The sequence below is a fragment of the Trichosurus vulpecula genome, chromosome 3, assembly GCF_011100635.1.
Source record: "Trichosurus vulpecula isolate mTriVul1 chromosome 3, mTriVul1.pri, whole genome shotgun sequence".
In the NCBI taxonomy this organism is placed as follows: Eukaryota; Metazoa; Chordata; class Mammalia; order Diprotodontia; family Phalangeridae; genus Trichosurus; species Trichosurus vulpecula.
This window is the reverse complement of record NC_050575.1, coordinates 145,545,689-145,563,273: the sequence shown is the minus strand read 5'-3', so window position 1 is coordinate 145,563,273 and position 17,585 is coordinate 145,545,689. Positions and strand designations below refer to the sequence as shown.

Genomic DNA, 17,585 nt, shown 5'->3' with positions numbered 1-17,585 from the left:
CTCAATCTGCATTCAGACTCCATATTTCTTTCTCTGGATGTAGACAGCTCTTTCCATCATAAGTCCTTTGGAGTTGTCTTTGAACCTTGTATTGCTGAGAAGAGCCAAGCCTATCAAGGTTAGTTATCACGGAATCAATATATCTGTGGTTATGTACAATGTTCTCCTGGTTCCACTCTGCTCACTCAGCATCATATCATATAGGTCTTTCCAGGTTATTATGAAGTGCGAATCTTCCCCATTTCTTATAGCACAATAGTATTCCATTACATTCATATACCACAAATTGTTTAGCCATTCCCCAATTGATGGGCATCCCCTTGATTTCCAATTTTTTGCTACCACAAAAAGAGCTACTATAAATATTTTTGTACATATGGGTACTTTTCCCACTTGTGTTATCCCTTTGGGATACAGCCCTAGAAGTGGTATTGCTGCATCAAAGGGTATGCACATTTTTATAGCCCTTTGGGCATAGTTCCAAATTGCTCTCCCCAATGGCTGGATCAGTTCACAACCAACAATGTAACAGTGTTCCTATTTTCCCACATCCTCTCCAACATTTATCATTTTCCTGTTTTGTCATGTTAGTCAATCTGACAGGACAGATATGGTACCTAAGAGTTATTTTCATTTGCATTTCTCTCATCAATAGTGATTTAGAGCATTTTTTCATATGCCTATAGATATCTTTAACTTCTTCCTCTGAAAACTGTCTGTTCATATCCTTTGACCATTTCTCATTTGGGGAATGACTTGTATTCCTATAAATTTGGCTAAGTTCCCTGTATATTTTAGAGATGAGGCCTTTATCAGAGATACTGGTTATAAAGACTTTCTCCCAATTTTCTGCTTCCCTCCTGATCTTTGTTGCATTGGCTTTTTTATATAAAAAGTTTTCAGTTTCACAAAATCAAAATTATCCATTTTGCATTTTGTAATGTTCTCTATCTCTTGTGTCATCAATTTTTTCCTTTCCCATAAATCTGATAAGTGAACTATTCCTTGCTCTCCCAAATTGCTTATAGTATCAGCCTTTATTCCTAAATCATGAACACATTTTGACTTTATTTTGGTATGCAGTGTAAGATATTGGTCTACGCCCAGTTTCTGCTCTACCATTTTCCAATTTTCCCAGCAGTTTTTGTGAATTCTTAGCCCAGAAGCTGGATTCCTTGGGTTTATCAAAGAGTAGATTGCTATAGTCGTTGACTACTGAGTCTTGTGTACCCAACCTATTCCACTGATCCACCACTGTTTCTTAGCCAATACCAAGTAGTTTTGATGACTTCTGCTTTATTGTACAGTTTAATATCTGGTATGGTTAGGCCACCTTCCCTAGCATTTCTTTTCATTAATTCCCTAGATATTCTGGACCTCTTGTTCTTCCAGATGAATTTTGTTATTATTTTATCCAGCTCTGTAAAATAACTTTTTGATAGTTCAATTGGTATGGCACTGAATAAGTAAATTAATTTAGGTAAAATTGTCATTTTTATTACATTAGTTCGGCGTAACCATGAGCAACTGATGTTTTTTCATTTATTTAGATTGGACTTTATTTGTGTGAAAAGTAATTTCATATTTGCATACATAAATATTCATATTAATATTCATATTTTGAATTTCATAATTATGTTCATATAGGCCCTGAGTTTGTCTTAGTAGGTAGACTCCCAAATATTTTATAGTATCTACAGTAACTTTAGATGGAATTTCTCTTTCTATCTCTTGCTGTTGGGCTTTGTTAGTAATGTATAGGAATGCCAAGGATTTATGTGGGTTTATTTTATATCCTGCAACTTTGCTAAAGTTTTTTATTATTTCAAGTAGTTTTTTACTTTATTCTCTAGGATTCTCTAAGTAAATCGTATATCATCGGCAAAAAAGCAATAATTTAGTGTCTTTTTTGCCTACTCTAATTCCTTCAATTTTTTTTTTCTTCTCTTATTGCTACAGCTAACATTTCCAGGACCAAATTGAATAGGTGTGATAATGGACGTCCTTGTTTCACCCCTGATCTTATTGGGAATGCATCTAGCGTATCCCCATTACAAATAATGCTTGTTGATGGTTTTAAATAGATGCTATTTATAATTTTAAGAAAGTCTCCATTTATTCCTACGCTTTCTAGTGTTTTTAATAGGAGTGGGTGTTGTATTTTGTCAAAGGCTTTTTCTGCATCTATTGAGATAATCATATGGTTTCTGCTAGTTTTGTTGTTGATATAATCAGTTATGCTGTTAGTTTTCCTAATATTGAACCAGCCTTGCATTCCTGATATAAATCCCACCTGATCAAAGTGTATTATTCTCATGATAAGTTGCTGTAATCTTTTTGCTAATATTTTATCTAAAATTTTTGCATCAATATTCATTAGAGAAATTGGTCTATAATTTTCTTTCTCTGTTTTGACTCTTCCTGGTTTGGGTATTAGTACCATATTTATGTCATAAAAAAATTTGGTAGGACTCCTTCACCTATTTTCCCAAATAGTCTATAAAGTATTGGGATTAATTGTTCTTTAAACATTTGATAGAATTTGCTTGTAAATCCATCTGGCCCTGGAGATTTTTTCCTAGGGGGTTCATTGATGGTTTGCTCAATTTCTTTTTCTGAGATAGGATTATTTAGATATTTTTCTTCCTCTTTTGTTAACCTGGGCAATTTATATTTTTGTAAATATTCATCCATTTTCCTAAGGTTGTCAAATTTATGGGCATACAATTGGGCAAAATAATTCCTAATTATTGTTTTAATTTCCTCTTCATTTGAGGTGAATTCACCCTTTTCATTTTTGATACTGGTAATTTGGTTTTCTTCTTTCTTTTTTTTAATCAAATTGACCAAAGGTTTATCAATTTTATTGTTTTTTTTCATAAAATCAGGTCTTAGTTTTATTTATTAATTTAATAGTTTTCTTGATTTCAATTTTATTAATCTCTCCTTTGATTTTCAGCGTTTCTAATTTGGTATTTAATTGGGGATTTTCAATTTGTTTTTTTTCCTAGGTTTTTCAGTTGCATGCCCAATTCATTGATCTCCTTTTTCTCTATTTTATTCATGTAAGCATTTAGAGATATAAAACTTCCCCTAAGAACTGCTTTTGCTGTATCCCATAAGTTTTGGTATGTTATCTCATTATTGCCATTCTCTTGAATGAAGTTATTAATTGTTTCTATGATTTGTTCTTTGGCCCACTCATTCTTTAAGATTAGATTATTTATAGCCAAGAATTGGAAATCAAAGGGATGCCCATCAATTGGGGAATGGCCGAACAAGCTGTGGTACACGAAGGTGATGGAATACTATTGTGCCATAAGAAATGGGGATGATGCAGACTTCATAACAACCTGGAAAAACCTACACGACATAATGCTGAGTGAGCGGAGCAGAGCCAGGAGAACGTTGTGCACAGCCACAGATATATGGATTCCGTGAGGACCAACCCTGACATACTGCGCTTTTCTCAGTAACCTAAGGGGCAAGGACAACTCCAGGGGACTCACGATGGAGAATGCTATCTTCATTGAGACAAAGAACTGCGAAGTTTGAATACAGACTGAGGCACACTACATGCTCGCCTTTTCTGCTTCTCTTTTGTTTTTGTTTTTGGTTTTTGTTTTTTTTTTGGTTCTGTTTCTTCTTTCTCATGATTCATTCCATTGGTCAAAATTCTTCTCCATGACTTGACTCGTGCATAAATTAATTCAATGCAAAGTTATACATGACAGTTATATGAGACTTCATGCCGTCTTGGGGAGGGAGTGGGAAGGGAGGGGAGAAAAACTGGAACTCAAAACTATGTAGAACCATGTGTGGTAAACTAAAAATAAATAAAGAAATTAAAAAAAAAGATTGGATTATTTAGTTTCCAATTAATTTTGAATTTATTTTTCCACAATCCTTTATAACAAATAATTTTTATTGCATCATGATCTGAAAAGGATCCTTTGACTACTTCTGCCTTTCTGCACTGGATTGTGAGGTTTTTATGCTCTAGTACATGATCAGTTTTTTAGTATGTGCCATGTACTGCTGAGAAAAAAATATATTCTTTTATCCCCATTCAGTTTTCTCAAGAGGTCTATCATATCTGCCTTTTCTAAAATTCTGTTCACCTCCTTAACTTCTTTCTTGTTGATTTTGAGGTTAGATTTACCAAGCTCAGAGAGGGGGAGGTTGAGGTCCCCCACTAGTATAGTTTTGCTGTCTATTTATTCCTGTAACATCCTTATCCTCTCGTCTAAGAATTTGTATGCTATACCACTTGGTGCATATATGTTAAATAATGATATTGCTTCATTGTTTACGGTGCCTTTTAGCAGGATATAATGTCCTTCCTTATCTCTTTTAATTATATCTATCTTTGCTTTTGCTTTGTCTGAGATTAGGATTGCTACGCCTGCTTTTTTTACTTTAGCTGAAGCATAATGTATTCTACTCAAGACTTTTACCTTTACCCTGTGTGTATCCCCCTGTTTCAAATGTATTTCTTGTACACAACATATTATAGGATTATGGTTTTTAATCCATTCTGCTATTCATTTCCATTTTATGGGAGAGTTCATCCCATTCACATTCACAGTTATGATTACTGTCTGTGTCTGTTTCTCCATCCTATTTCCCCCCTGGTTATACTTTTATTTCTCCTTTCCACTCCTCAAAAGAGTTTTGCTTTTGACCACTGCCTTCCTCAGTTTACCCTCCCTCTTGATTCCCCTTCCTTATCTTACCTTTTCCCCCTTGCTACTTCTTCCCTTCCTTCTAGCCACCCCCCTCCCTTTCCCCTCCTACTGCCTGTAGGACAAGTTTGATTTCTATACTTATCAGAGTATGTCATTCCCTTCTTGAACCAAATCTGATGAAAGTAAAGCTCAAATACTGCTCTTCTCCCTCCCTTCTTTCCCTCTACTATATTATGTTTTTGTGCCGCTTCATGTGATATAATTTACCCTTTTCTACTACCTCTTTACCTCTTCTCCCAGAACCATCCTTTTATATCTCTTAATTATGTTTTTTATCATTATATCAGTTATTTTATACTGACAGCCACAGTCTATGTATATCTCTTTCAATTGTCATAATAACTGTACTGTTCTCAAGATTGAAGTATATATAAAACATATATAAAACAATATAATTCTATATGAGGATGTAAACAATTTTCCCTTATTGATTAACAAGGGCTTTCCCCTTGTTTACCTTTTTATATCTCCATAGAATTTTGTATTTGAAGATCAAATTTTGCATTGAGCTCTGGCCTTTTCATCAGGAAGTTCTGGAATTCCCTTATTTCATTGAATGTCTATCTCCTTGCCTGAAAAATGCTCAATTTTGCTGGGTAATCGATCCTTGTTTGTAGTCCAAGCTCCTTTGCCTTTTGGAATATCATATTCCAGTTTCTCTTGTCATTTAATGTAGAAGCTGAAAGATCCTGCATGTTCCTGACTGTAGTTCCATGATATTTGAATTGTTTTTTTCTGGCTGCTTGCAGTATTTTCTCCTTGACCTGATAATTCTGGAATTTAGCTATAATATTTCTTGGAGTTTACAATTTGGGATCTCTTTCAGGGGGTGATTGGTGGATTCTTTCGATGACTATTTCAATGACTGGTTCTAGGACCTCAGGGAAGTTATTCTTGATGATTTCTTTAAGATACTGTCCAGGCTCTTTTCTTTCATCATGGCTTTCTGGTAGACCAATAATTCTTAGATTGTCTCTCCTGTATCTATTTTCCAGGTCAATTGTTTTTCCAATCAGATATTTCACATTTTCTTCTATTTTTCTTTCTTTAGATTTTGTTTGACTGATTCTTGATGTCTCATAGAGTCATTAGCTTCTACTTGCCCAATTCTAATTTTTAATGTATTATTTTCTTCCTTTAGTTTCTCTGTCTCATTTTCCATTTGGTTGATTTTATTTTTCAATGAGACATTTTCTCCATTTATATTCTGAATCTCCTAAACCATTTCACTGATTTTACTTTTTAAAAATTTGTTTTCATCAGTGAATTTTTTTTCCATTTTTTCTTTTCCTTTACCTCTCTAATTTGGTTTTTAAAGTTCTCCTTGGGTTCTTCTAGGAATACTTTTGGGGCTGGAGACAAGTTCACATTCCATTTTGAGGTTATGGTTGTGGGTATAGTGCCTATGCTGTCCTCTTATGAATTGGTATTTTCATCTTCCCTGTCTCCATAATAGGATTCAATGGTCTTTGGCTTTTTAGCGTGCTTTTTATGGTGTTTTTCTTCCTCCTGGCTTCTAAAGTGGATCTCTGCTTCTGGGGCTCAGGGGGCCCTGTCCCAAACTTCTTGTGTTGGGATCTGTGGGCCTGCTCACTGGCTTTGTGTGCTATGACCTCTGATTTCATGAGGTGTAGGGGAGGGGTGGTCTGGCTGCTGGACATCTCCTCTTCCCCAGGACTGCTCTACAGCATGGGTAGTCTCAGCTATTGTCTGTGCTAGTGTCTGCCACTTCCCCTGGCTGTGCAAAGGAACACTTGGAGTCCTGGTGTTGATGTTTGCTAGCTCCACCCCTCTGGGGCTCAGTAACTCTCATTGTTACTGAGGTGGGGCCTGCTAGGACATCTCTCTTCCTGTACTAGTCTCCTTTTGACACCCAAGAAGGGCCCTATCCACAACTTCTCTCACTAAAAGGCTACTGAAGCCCCACTTCTGTTTCTCCCTAAGTAGTATTCTCTGGGTGAGGGAGGGATGAGAGCATTTCACTGGCCCAGTGCTCTCCCAGACCAGCCTGCTGACTGGGTTCCTCTGCTCTTCCCAGTTGGTGTGGTCTGGTGCCATTCCATGTGCCAGATCTCCTGCCCCTCTCAGTCTACTAGTGGCTTCTAACTCTTTCAAATCTGCTCAGGTTCACTTTCTTAGATGTATCTGATAGAATTTGTGATAGAGCTCCAGTAGTTCCCTCCTTTCACAGAGCCATTTTGACTCTGCCGCCCTAGAAAGATCTTTCTGCTGTGCACATGGAAATGTTTTTTTTTCTTATTTTGTATTGAAGTTTTAGTATTTCCTTTTCTTACTTTGTATTTAAGTTTAAAATTTAAAAATTTACCAAAAAAAAAATCTTTCTGGATCCCAACTGTTTTCGACTGTTAGCTAACACAAATAATGTTGTGTCTTCTGCTATCCTGACAAAGATGGCATCTTTGCTTTTATCCAAAGCACTGATAAAGAATTAAGCAGCACAAGCTCAAGCGCAGATACTGGAGACCTCCTTCCAAGTTGACATGGAACCTTTAATGATGATTCTTTGAGTCCAGACAGTCAACTCATTCGAAATCTACTTAATGCATCAAATCTAATCTGTATTTCTCCATCTTTTCAACAAGGAAAAACATGATACTTTATAAATGACTATGCTGAGGATGGAGCCAAGATGGAGGCTGGAAAGCAGGGACTTGTGTGAGCTCCCCCCCAGGTCCCTCCAAAAACCTATAAAAAATACCTCTGAACAAATTCTAGAACTGCAGAACCCACAAAATAGCAGAGGGAAGCAGGGCTCCAGCCCAGGACAGCCTGAATGGTCACTGCGTAAGGTCTACAGTGCACGGAGCTGGGAGCAGAAAGGAGCAGAGCTCAGCATGGGGTGTTCCTGGACCAACCACATCAGGAGCCAGGTGGAACAGGCCCTAGCACCCTGAATCAGTAAGCTGTGGCAGTTACCAGATTTCTCAACCCACAAAAACCAAAGACAACAGAGAAGGCTAGTGGGTAAAGCTGTGGGGACAGTGTGAAAGAGTTTGTGGTTCAGCCACTGCCCCGGGGACAGAGGGGGTGGTGCAGCTACAGAACTACAGCTGCAGTTGCTTCTGGCCCCAGGCCCACCTGGTGGGAGGAATTAAGTGGCAGATCAGAGCAGGAGTGCAGAGCCTGCTTAAGATCTGAGTCCTATGGTGGCTGGTGGTTCTTGGGGGAGGAGGAGCACTGGTGTGGCAGAGTTAGCTGTAGAGAAATAGCTCTGAAAACAACAGCATATCCCCTCAAGTTTGGAACAAAGTACTCTCTACCCTACAAGCAGTCATACCCCAATAAAAAACTCAAGGGTCAAGTAGTTGGCTGGGAACATGGCCAGGCAGTGAAAATGGACTCAGATTCAGACTCAGACTTTGGAATCTTTCTTTGGTGACAAAAAAGACCAAAACATACAGCCAGAAGAAGTCAACAAAGTCAAAGAGCCTACATCAAAAGCCTACAAGAAAAACATGAACTGGTCTCAGGCCATGGAAGAGATCAAAAAGGATTTGGCAAAGCAAGTTAGAGAAGTAGAGGAAAAATTGGGAAGAGAAATGAGAGTGATGCAAGAAAACCATGAAAAACCAGTTAAGGACTTGCGAAAGGAGACCCAAAAAAATACTGAAGAAAACAACACCTTAAAAAATAGACTAACTCAAATGGCAAAAGAGTTCCAAAAAGCCAATGAGGAGAAGAATGCCTTGAAAGGCAGAATTAGCCAAGTGGAAAAGGAGGTCCAAAAGACCACTGAAGAAAATACTACCTTAAAAATTAGATTGAACAAGTGGAAGCTAGTGACTTTATGAAAAATGAAGATATTATAAAACAGAACCAAAGGAATGAAAAAAATGGAAGACAATGTGAAATATCTCATTGGAAAAACCACTGACCTGGAAAATAGATCCGGGAGAGATAATCTAAAAATTATTGGACTACCTGAAAGCCATGATCAAAAAAAGAGTCTACATATCATCTTTCAAGAAATTATCAAGGAGAATTGCCCTGATATTCTAGAGCCAGAGGGTAAAATAGAAATTGAAAGAATCCACTGATTGCCTCCTGAAAAAGATCCCAAAAAGAAAACTCCTAGGAACGTTGTTGTCAAATTTCAGACCTCCCAGATCAAGGAGAAAATACTGCAAGCAGCCAGAAAAAAATAATTTGAGTATTGTGGAAACACAATCAGAATAACCAAAGATCTAGCAGCTTCTCCATTAAGGGATTGCAGGGCTTGGAATATGATATTCTGGAGGTCAGGGGAGCTAGGATTAAAACCAAGAATCACCTACCCAGCAAAACTGAGTATCATGCTCCAAGGCAGAATATGGATTTTCAATAAAATAGAGGACTTTCAAGCTTTCTCAGTGAGAAGACCAGAGCTGAATAGAAAATTTGACTTTCAAACACAAGAATCAAGAGAAGCATGAAAAGGTAAACAAGAAAGAGAAATCACAGAGGACTTAGTAAAGTTGAACTATTTTGTTTACATTCTTACATGGAAAGATGATGTGTATAATTCACAAGACCTCAGTATTAGCGTAGCTGAAGAGAATATATATATATATATATATATATATATATATGTATATATATACACATATGTATGTATGTATATATACATATGTATGTATGTATGTGTATATATATAGACAGAGGGTACATGGTGAGTTGAATGTGAAGGGATGATATCTAAAAAAATAAAATCAAATTAAGGGATGAGAGAGGAATATATTGAGAGAGGGATAAATGGAGAGATAGAATGGGGTAAATTATCTTCCATAAAAGTGGCAAGAAAAAGCAGTTCTGTTGGGAGGAAAGAGGGGGCAGGTGAGGGGGAATGAGGGAATCTTGCTCTCATCAGATTTGACCTGAGGAGGGAATACCATACACACTCAATTGGGTATCTTACCCCACAGGGAAGAAGGAGGAAGTAGATAAAAAAGGGGAATGATAGAAGGGAGGGCAGATAGGGGGAGGAGGTAATCAAAAGTAAACACTTTTGAAAAGGGACAGGGTCAAGGGAGAAAATTGGATAAAGGGGGATAGGATAGGAAGGAGCAAAATATAGTTAGTCTTTCACAACACAAGTATTGTGGAAGGGTTTTGCATAAGGATACATGTGTGGCTTGTGTTGATTTGCTTGCTTCTTGGGGGGGGTGGGGAGGGAAAAGGGGAGAAAATTTGGAACTCAAAGTTTTAAAAGAAGATGTTCAAAACAAAAGTTTTTGTATGCAACTAGGAAATAAGATATACAGGCAATGGGGCATAAACATCTATCTTGCCCTACAAGAAAGTAAGGGAAAAGGGGATGGGGGGGGGGGGTGGGTGACAGAAGGGAGGGCTGACTGGGGAATGGGGCAATCAGAATATATGCCATCCTGGAGTACAGGGAGGGTAGAAATGGGGATAAAATTTGTAATTCAAACTCTTGTGAAAATTAATGCTGAAAACTAAGAATATTAAATAAATGTATAACAATTAAAAAAAATTAGAACTGGGGAGCAGAGCCAAGATGGCAGAGAAAAGGGAGTAAATTAGATAAATAATCCTGACTTCTCCCTCCAAAAAATTTTAAAATAATTCATCAAATTGAATTCTGTTGTGGCACAGCCAAATAAAATAAAATAAAAACAATAACAAAAATAAATGACTGCTAAAATCTAATTAAATGACATTTTTGTAATTCTCTTAATTTGCTGGTTTAGTAATATTGTTAAAAAAAGAGAAAATAATGCTAGTTTGGCTCGATCTGGTCTTGAGGAAATCATGCTGCTCTTTTGTAATCATTATTTCCTTTTCCAGATGTTCACTAGTTAGCTCTTTAATAATACATTTTAGAATTTTCCTGTAACTGACTTCTGGACATATGTAAAATAAGTTGTCTCTCTTTTCCACATGGTAGTCTTTCAGATATTTCAAGATATTGATGATATTATCCTAAATCTTCTCCTGCCTAAGAAACTCCAGTTCCTTCTGTCATTCCTCATATGACATAGTTTCCAGTTCTCACATACTTCTGATTGCACACCAGATTTCTCCTTTTAAAATATGGCGCTGGGGTGGAACAGGGATTCACTTGAGTTCTCCCCCAAATCCCTCCAAATGCCTCTAAAAATTACTCTAAACAAATTCTAGAACAATAGAACCCACAAAAAGACAGAGTGAAAGAAATTTCCAGCCCAAGACAACCTGGAAGGTTGACAGGAAAGGTCTGTTGCACTGGACTAGGAGAGGAGTATAGGCCAGCACAAGCCATACCAGCACAGACCTGGCCACAGCAAAACCCAGAGCAGGCCTCAGGGGACTGAATCACTGGCAGCTGTGATAGTTTCCAGACTTCTTAACCCACAAATGCCAAAGACAATTTAGAGAGTCAGTAGGATAGGTCTGTCAGACCTGGGTGAAAGAGGAACATAGTCCAGCTCTGGCCTCAGTACAGCCCCAGGGTGTTAGCAGAGGCAATGGTGGCTGCTTCCAGAGCTCTCAGCCCACAGATAGTAGGGAGATTGAGTGGCTGATCAGAGGATTGTTGCAGGGATCTATTTGCTCGCACTGAGACAGGATTTTCTTGTTTTCCCTGTGCTTGGATCTGGGTCACAGTCCTGGGGTGAGGAGGAGCACTGGCAAGGCAAAGCTTGTGGCAGCACTAAAGATGGAATCCTCCTCACAGTTCCAAAGCAGAAAAGAGTTTCTGTGGTCGCTCACAGACAAGAGCACAGGCCAGGAGAAGAGTAAAGACCTCTCCTTTGATCATACCACCTTGGAAGAACTAAAAACTTACAGGTCCCTAAAAGTGTCTATGAAAACAGCTGTACAAAATCCCTGAAGCTTGGAACAATATGCCCTCCACACTAGAAACAGAGCCCTACCTTAACAAGGAGTTAAAAAGCCAAATAATTAGCTGGGAAAAAGAACAAACAGTGGAAAAAACTCAGACTATAGAAACCTATTTTGGTAACAAAGAAGATTAAAACATACACTCAGAAGAAGACAAAAAAGTTAAAGCTCCTACATCCAAAGCCTCCGAGAAAAATATGAATTGGTCTCAGACCATGGAAGAGCTCAAAAAGGATTTTGAAAATCAAGTGAGAGAAGTAGAGGAAAGTTTGGGAAGAGAAATGAGAGTGATACAAGAAAATCATGAAAAATGAGTCAACAGCTTGCTGAAAGAGACCTAAAAAATAGTGAAGAAAATAACACCTTAATAATAGTCTAGACCAAATGGCAAAATGCCAACGAGGACAAGGATGCCTTAAAAAGCAGAATCAGCCAAATGGAAAAGGAGATCCAAAAGCTTAATGAAGAAAATAATTGCTTAAAAATTAGAATAGAGCAAATGAAAGATAATGACTCTATGAGAAATTGAGAAATTACAAAACAAAACCAAAAGAATGAAAAAAATAGAAGAAAACATAAAATACCTCATTGGAAAAACAACTGACCTGGAAAGTAGATCCAGGGGAGATAATTTAAAAAATCATTGGACTATCTGAAAATCATGATAAAAAAAAAGAGCCTATACATCATTTTTCAAGAAATTATCAAGGAAAACTGCCTTGATCTTCTAGAACCAGAGGGTAAAATAGAAATTGAAAGAATCTACCCATTGCTTCTTGAAAAAGATCCCAAGGGCCCTGGGCTGCCCTGCCCCAGAAGAAGATGGCTCTGCAAGCTGCCAGGAGTGTGTGGGTTGCTTCCTCATCCCTGTGGTTGGCACCCGGGGCTGAGACCCCTGGATCTCTGGCCTCCCTTGAAGCCACCCCTGCATACCTCCAGGCCCACTCCAGCCCTAGCTCCCCTCCCTTCCTAGTGGCCACCGCCTCCCAGGGCCTCTGCACCAGCTCCCTGCCACTCGCCATTCAAAAATCCACAGATAAGCATGAGTGGATATCAACTGAAAATGGTATTGGAGCAGTGATGATCAGCAATTTTGTGCAGGAAGCATTGGGAGATGTGGTTTACTGTAGTCTTCCAGAAGTCGGAACAAAATTGAACAAACAAGATGAGTTTGGAGCTTTGGAAAGTGTGAAAGCTGCCAGTGAACTCTATTCTCCACAAACAGGAGAAGTAACTAAAATTAATGTAGCTCTTGCAGAAGACTCAGGACTTGTCGACAAATCTTGTTATGAACATGGTTGGCTGATCAAGATGACTCTGAACAACCCTTCAGAACCTGATGAGCTGATGAGTGAGGATGCATATGAGAGGTGCACAAAATCTATTGAGGTTTGAACACTGGATCCCCAGATAAATTAGCATAAGAATACAGCCCAGTATAGTTTTGTCCTAAATTAGTGGTATATGGAAGGTTGGCAACTTTAACATTTCTGAAACAATACCATGGCATGGAAAAAAACTTAACTACTCAGTAATGACCAGATAAAAATGCTTTTTACTATTTGCACCTTTTGCACAACTTCTTCCTTGTAATATAAAATGAGTGTCTGTCTAGTTCTGAATTCATTGCATCATGTGTGGTAAGAATAAATTTTAAGACCATGTACTTCAGAGCTAGAATATTATCTGTAAAAAACCTTAAATCAGTAATATAATGGCCAACTCTATCCATCACCAGTATTGTTCAAAATACATTTGGTTTTCTGTCCATAGGAATAATCTACTGAGATTGGTTAGCTGGCTGGTGTCAGATGTAGTATAATACCAACTTAATTTTTTGATAAACTACTTGGCTGAAGCTATTTTATACAGATGAGGCTACAACCTTGTAGCAGAATAGGTAATGAAATTTAATAAGTTTTTTAAACTTCCCCCCACCCAAATAAAAGAAAAGAAAAAGATCCCAAAAGGAAAACTCCTAGGAATATTGTAGCCAAATTCCAGAGTTCCCAAGTCGAGGAGAAAATATTGCAAGTGGCCAGAAAGAAACAATTTGAGTATTGTGGAAACATAATCAGGATAACACAAGATCTAACAGCTTCTACATTAAGGGACCGAAGGGCTTGGAATATGATATTCCAGAGGTCAAAGGAGCTAGGATTAAAACCAAGAATCAACTATCCAGCAAAACTGAATTCTTCAGGGGGAAAAAGGGACATTCAATGAAATAAAGGACTTTCAAGCATTCTTGATGAAAAGACCAGAGCTGAATAGAAAATTTGACTTTCAAATACAAGAATCAAGAGAAGCATGAAAAGATAAACATGAAGGAGAAATCATATGGGACTTATTAAAATTGAACTGTTTACCTTCCTACATGGAAAGACAATATGGTAACTCATGATATCTTTCTCAGTATTAGGGTAGTTGAAAGGAATATACATACATACATATATGTATATATATAGACAGAGGGCACAGGATGAGTTGAATATGAAGGGATGATATCCAAAAAATAAAATTAAGGGGTGAGAAAAGAATATATTGGGAGAAGGAGAAAGGGAGAGATAGAATGGGGGTAAATTATCTCACATAAAAGAGGCAAGAAAAAGCTGTTATAATAGAAGGGAAGGGGGAGAGGTGAAAGGGAATGAGTAAATCTTACTCTTATCAGATTTGGCTTAAAGAGAGAATAACATACACATTCAATAGGGTATGGAAACCTATCTTACCCTACAGAAAGTAGGGGGGAAGGGGATAAAAGAGGGGAGGATAGAAGGGAGGGCAGATTGGGGGAGGGGATAATCAGAAGCAAACACTTTTGAGGAGGGATAGGGTAAAAGGAGAGAATAGAATAAAGGGAAGAGGGTGGGATAGGAGGGAGGGAAATATAGTTAGTCTTTTACAACATGACTATTATGGAAGTGTTTTGCATAGCTACACATGTATAACCTATATCAAAATGCTTGACATTTCAATGAGGGTGGGTGGGGAGAGAGGAAAGGAGAGAATTTGGAACTCAAAGTTTTAAAAATGAATGTTAATGTTAAATATTGTTTTTACATGCAACAGGGAAATAAAATACACAGGCAATGGGGTATAGAAATCTATCTTACTCTATAGGAAAATAAAAGGAGAAGGAGATAAGAGAAGAGGGGGTGATAGAAGAGAGGGCAGATTGGGGGAAGGGGTAATCAGAATGAACACAGTCCTGGGGTGGGGGGAGGAGAGAGATGTGGAGAAAATGTGGAACTCAAAATCTTGTGGAAGTGAATGTTGAAAACTAAAAATAAATTAGTTAAAAAAAAATAAAATAAAACATGGTGCCAACTTTGGAGTCTGAATGCGGATGGAAGCATACTATTCGCTGTCCTGTTTTTTTGTTGTTTTGTTTCTTCTTTCTCATGGTTCCATCCATTAATTCTAATTCTTCTTTACATCATGACTAATGTGAAAATATGTTTAATAGGAATGTGTAAGTAGAGCCTATATCAGATTGCACACCATCTTGGGGAGAGGGGAGGAGAAGAAGGGGAAGAAATTTTAAAACTCCAAATTTTATGGAAGTGAATGTTGAAAACTAAAAATAAATTAATTAATTATAAATAAAATAAAATATGGTACCCAGAGCTGAGCAGAACTCCCCTGATGTGGTCTGAGCAATGCTGCCTTTCCCAACTTCCCTTTTGACTTAATGGTACATTTTTGTGAAAGAACTGCTTAGTAGGAGAGGAGGGCAGTCTATGGGAGTGGTACCTGTGGTTTTCACCTAGAAGAGAAGACTTAGGAAGGAGGGAAGACATGATTGCTTCTTATTGCTGTTGAAGTATTTGGAAGAGACATTTCTGCTTCCTTCCAGAAGGCAGAAAGAACTGGGAACCAGAGGGTAAAACAAGAAGAAGGCAGACTTCAGCACAATGTAAAGAAGCATTTTCTAGTGATGCTGTCAGAAAGTGAAAGGGCCTGCCTTAGAGGATAATGGGTTCCCTATCACTGAAGGTCTGTAAGCAGAGGCTGGATGACCACCTATAGAGGGGTTGTGCGATCAGGTACAGGTAAGACTACACGGCCTCAGAGATCCCTTCCCACTCTGAGATTCCATGTGTATAGTTTTGTTTTGTTTTTGTTGTAACTCATTAACTGGAGGCTCCAACCAGTTGTATACTATACATGAGAACAATTTTCCCTTCAAAGCAAGTTATATAATTCCTGAGAAAAAATGTTCCTCATCAATGATCAGTTCGAAAGCAGGGAGAGTATTCTTTCCAGTTCAGTATAGCCTCTTCCTTTGAGAAGCAGAGAGAACATTGATGTCTGCTACTTGGTACCCACCAGACACATAAACCAAGTGGCCATCTATGTAGGTTTAGGGGGAAAGACTCCTGCTCCCTTGGCCAGGTGTCATAATGACTAAAATTCTACCATTTGTAATTCATTCTTTTGGTCCAAACATTACCCTTTCCTCAAATCACCTTCTAAACTGTAAATATCCCTCTCTCAGAGGTAATACATTGATTAAACTAATTCAATCAATTACTTATTGAATCCACTTTCTCCCTAACCAGAGTAGAAAACTACAGGGTGTCTCGAAAGTCTGGACACATAGAAAAAAATGCATATTTTGAAATATTTGGAATATTAACAGACCTTAGCCCCCTTTGACTTCTTTTTCTGGGGTCTGCTAAAGGAGCAGGTGTACTCAATGAAAAGCACAGATGCAACACACTTAACTGAATGCATAAAGAGTGAATATGCTAAAATTGACAGCAATGTGGAATTATTGCATCGAGTTCACATGAATCTTGCAAAGCACACCAACCTTTGCATCACAGATGATGGAAATCATATTGAAGATGTTATTTGTTAATATTCCAATTAAATAAAATGTCATTGAAAATTTCATTCATTTCAGTTCTTGAAAATATGCATTTTTGCCTATGTGTCCAGACTTTAGGAACACCCTATAGAACAGTTAATGGAGGGGGAAAGAGGAGAGAGAGTAGACTTTTGGGTGTAGAAAAAGCCCTGAAATGGAAGGTGAGAAGATACAGAAGACAAATGCCATTAATTTCACACCTTCTGTCTCTTCTTTGAAGAGGAGCAAGAAGGATTATTTCTTTACTCCTATTTCCTTGAAAGAAACAAGTTACCTATTCTTAGAAAGGCCAGGTTGATGCCAGAAGACTCTCCTCCTCCCCAATTACACATATTTGCTCTCCTTTCCTGTTGCCTGTGAACCAAGCCAAATGAAATGCATTCTGAGAGTGTAAATCTTGGGAGTAAATCCCCGTTCAGCCTTTAAGCAGTGACATCAGCCTAACAAACAGCTGGCAAAGCCACTACAGCCAGGGCAGATGTTAAAGAGAAGAAGGTTTTCTGTGAGCTGAATAGGAGACTTCAGTGTGAGAAGGAGAAAGAAATGTCTGTGCATTTTCCCTTTGGGAAACCAATCCCTCTCCACAGCGATTTCCTAAATCTGTCTGCGGTATTAACGGATTCATTGCTGATGAAAAGCTTCAACGTGCCAGAAACATCCTGAATGTACATGCTGTTCCAAAATCTTCCTTTCTCTGGTGAAAACAGCCTATGGTTCCTTGGCTAAGGAAATAAGTCTACATTTATGATCCAGCTAGAATAGGCTCCCCCAAAGCAGGGACCCAGCAGTCCATTTCTTTCATCATGACTTAATAACAAAGTCTAGCATTTGTGTGCTGTGCTTTGTGACCCTAGGCAAGTCACTTAACCTCTCAGAGTTTCAGGTTCCATATATGTAAAGTGGGCAAAATAATATTTTCACTCTCTACCTTCATAAGGTTGTTATGGGCAAAGCTCTTTGTAGAATTTTTAGACTTCAGTGTGTTATAGAAATGTGAGATATATATTTTGAAGCTTTTCCATGATCATTATCCCCACCTTATAGACGGAGAGATAGTGTGGTATGGTGTGGAAAGAATACAGGACTTGGGGTCTGGCAAGACTTGGATTCTAATCCTG

At 38.0% G+C, this 17,585-nt stretch overlaps 1 protein-coding gene across 1 annotated transcript; it reads left to right on the top strand.

The window, feature by feature from the left end:
• The first annotated feature begins 12,413 nt into the window (after positions 1-12,413).
• On the top strand, positions 12,414-12,986 carry LOC118842252 (glycine cleavage system H protein, mitochondrial-like). The gene has a single exon (XM_036749843.1). The coding sequence runs from the start codon at positions 12,414-12,416 to the stop codon at positions 12,984-12,986; it is 573 nt and encodes a 190-aa protein (XP_036605738.1).
• Positions 12,987-17,585: the final 4,599 nt, after the last annotated feature.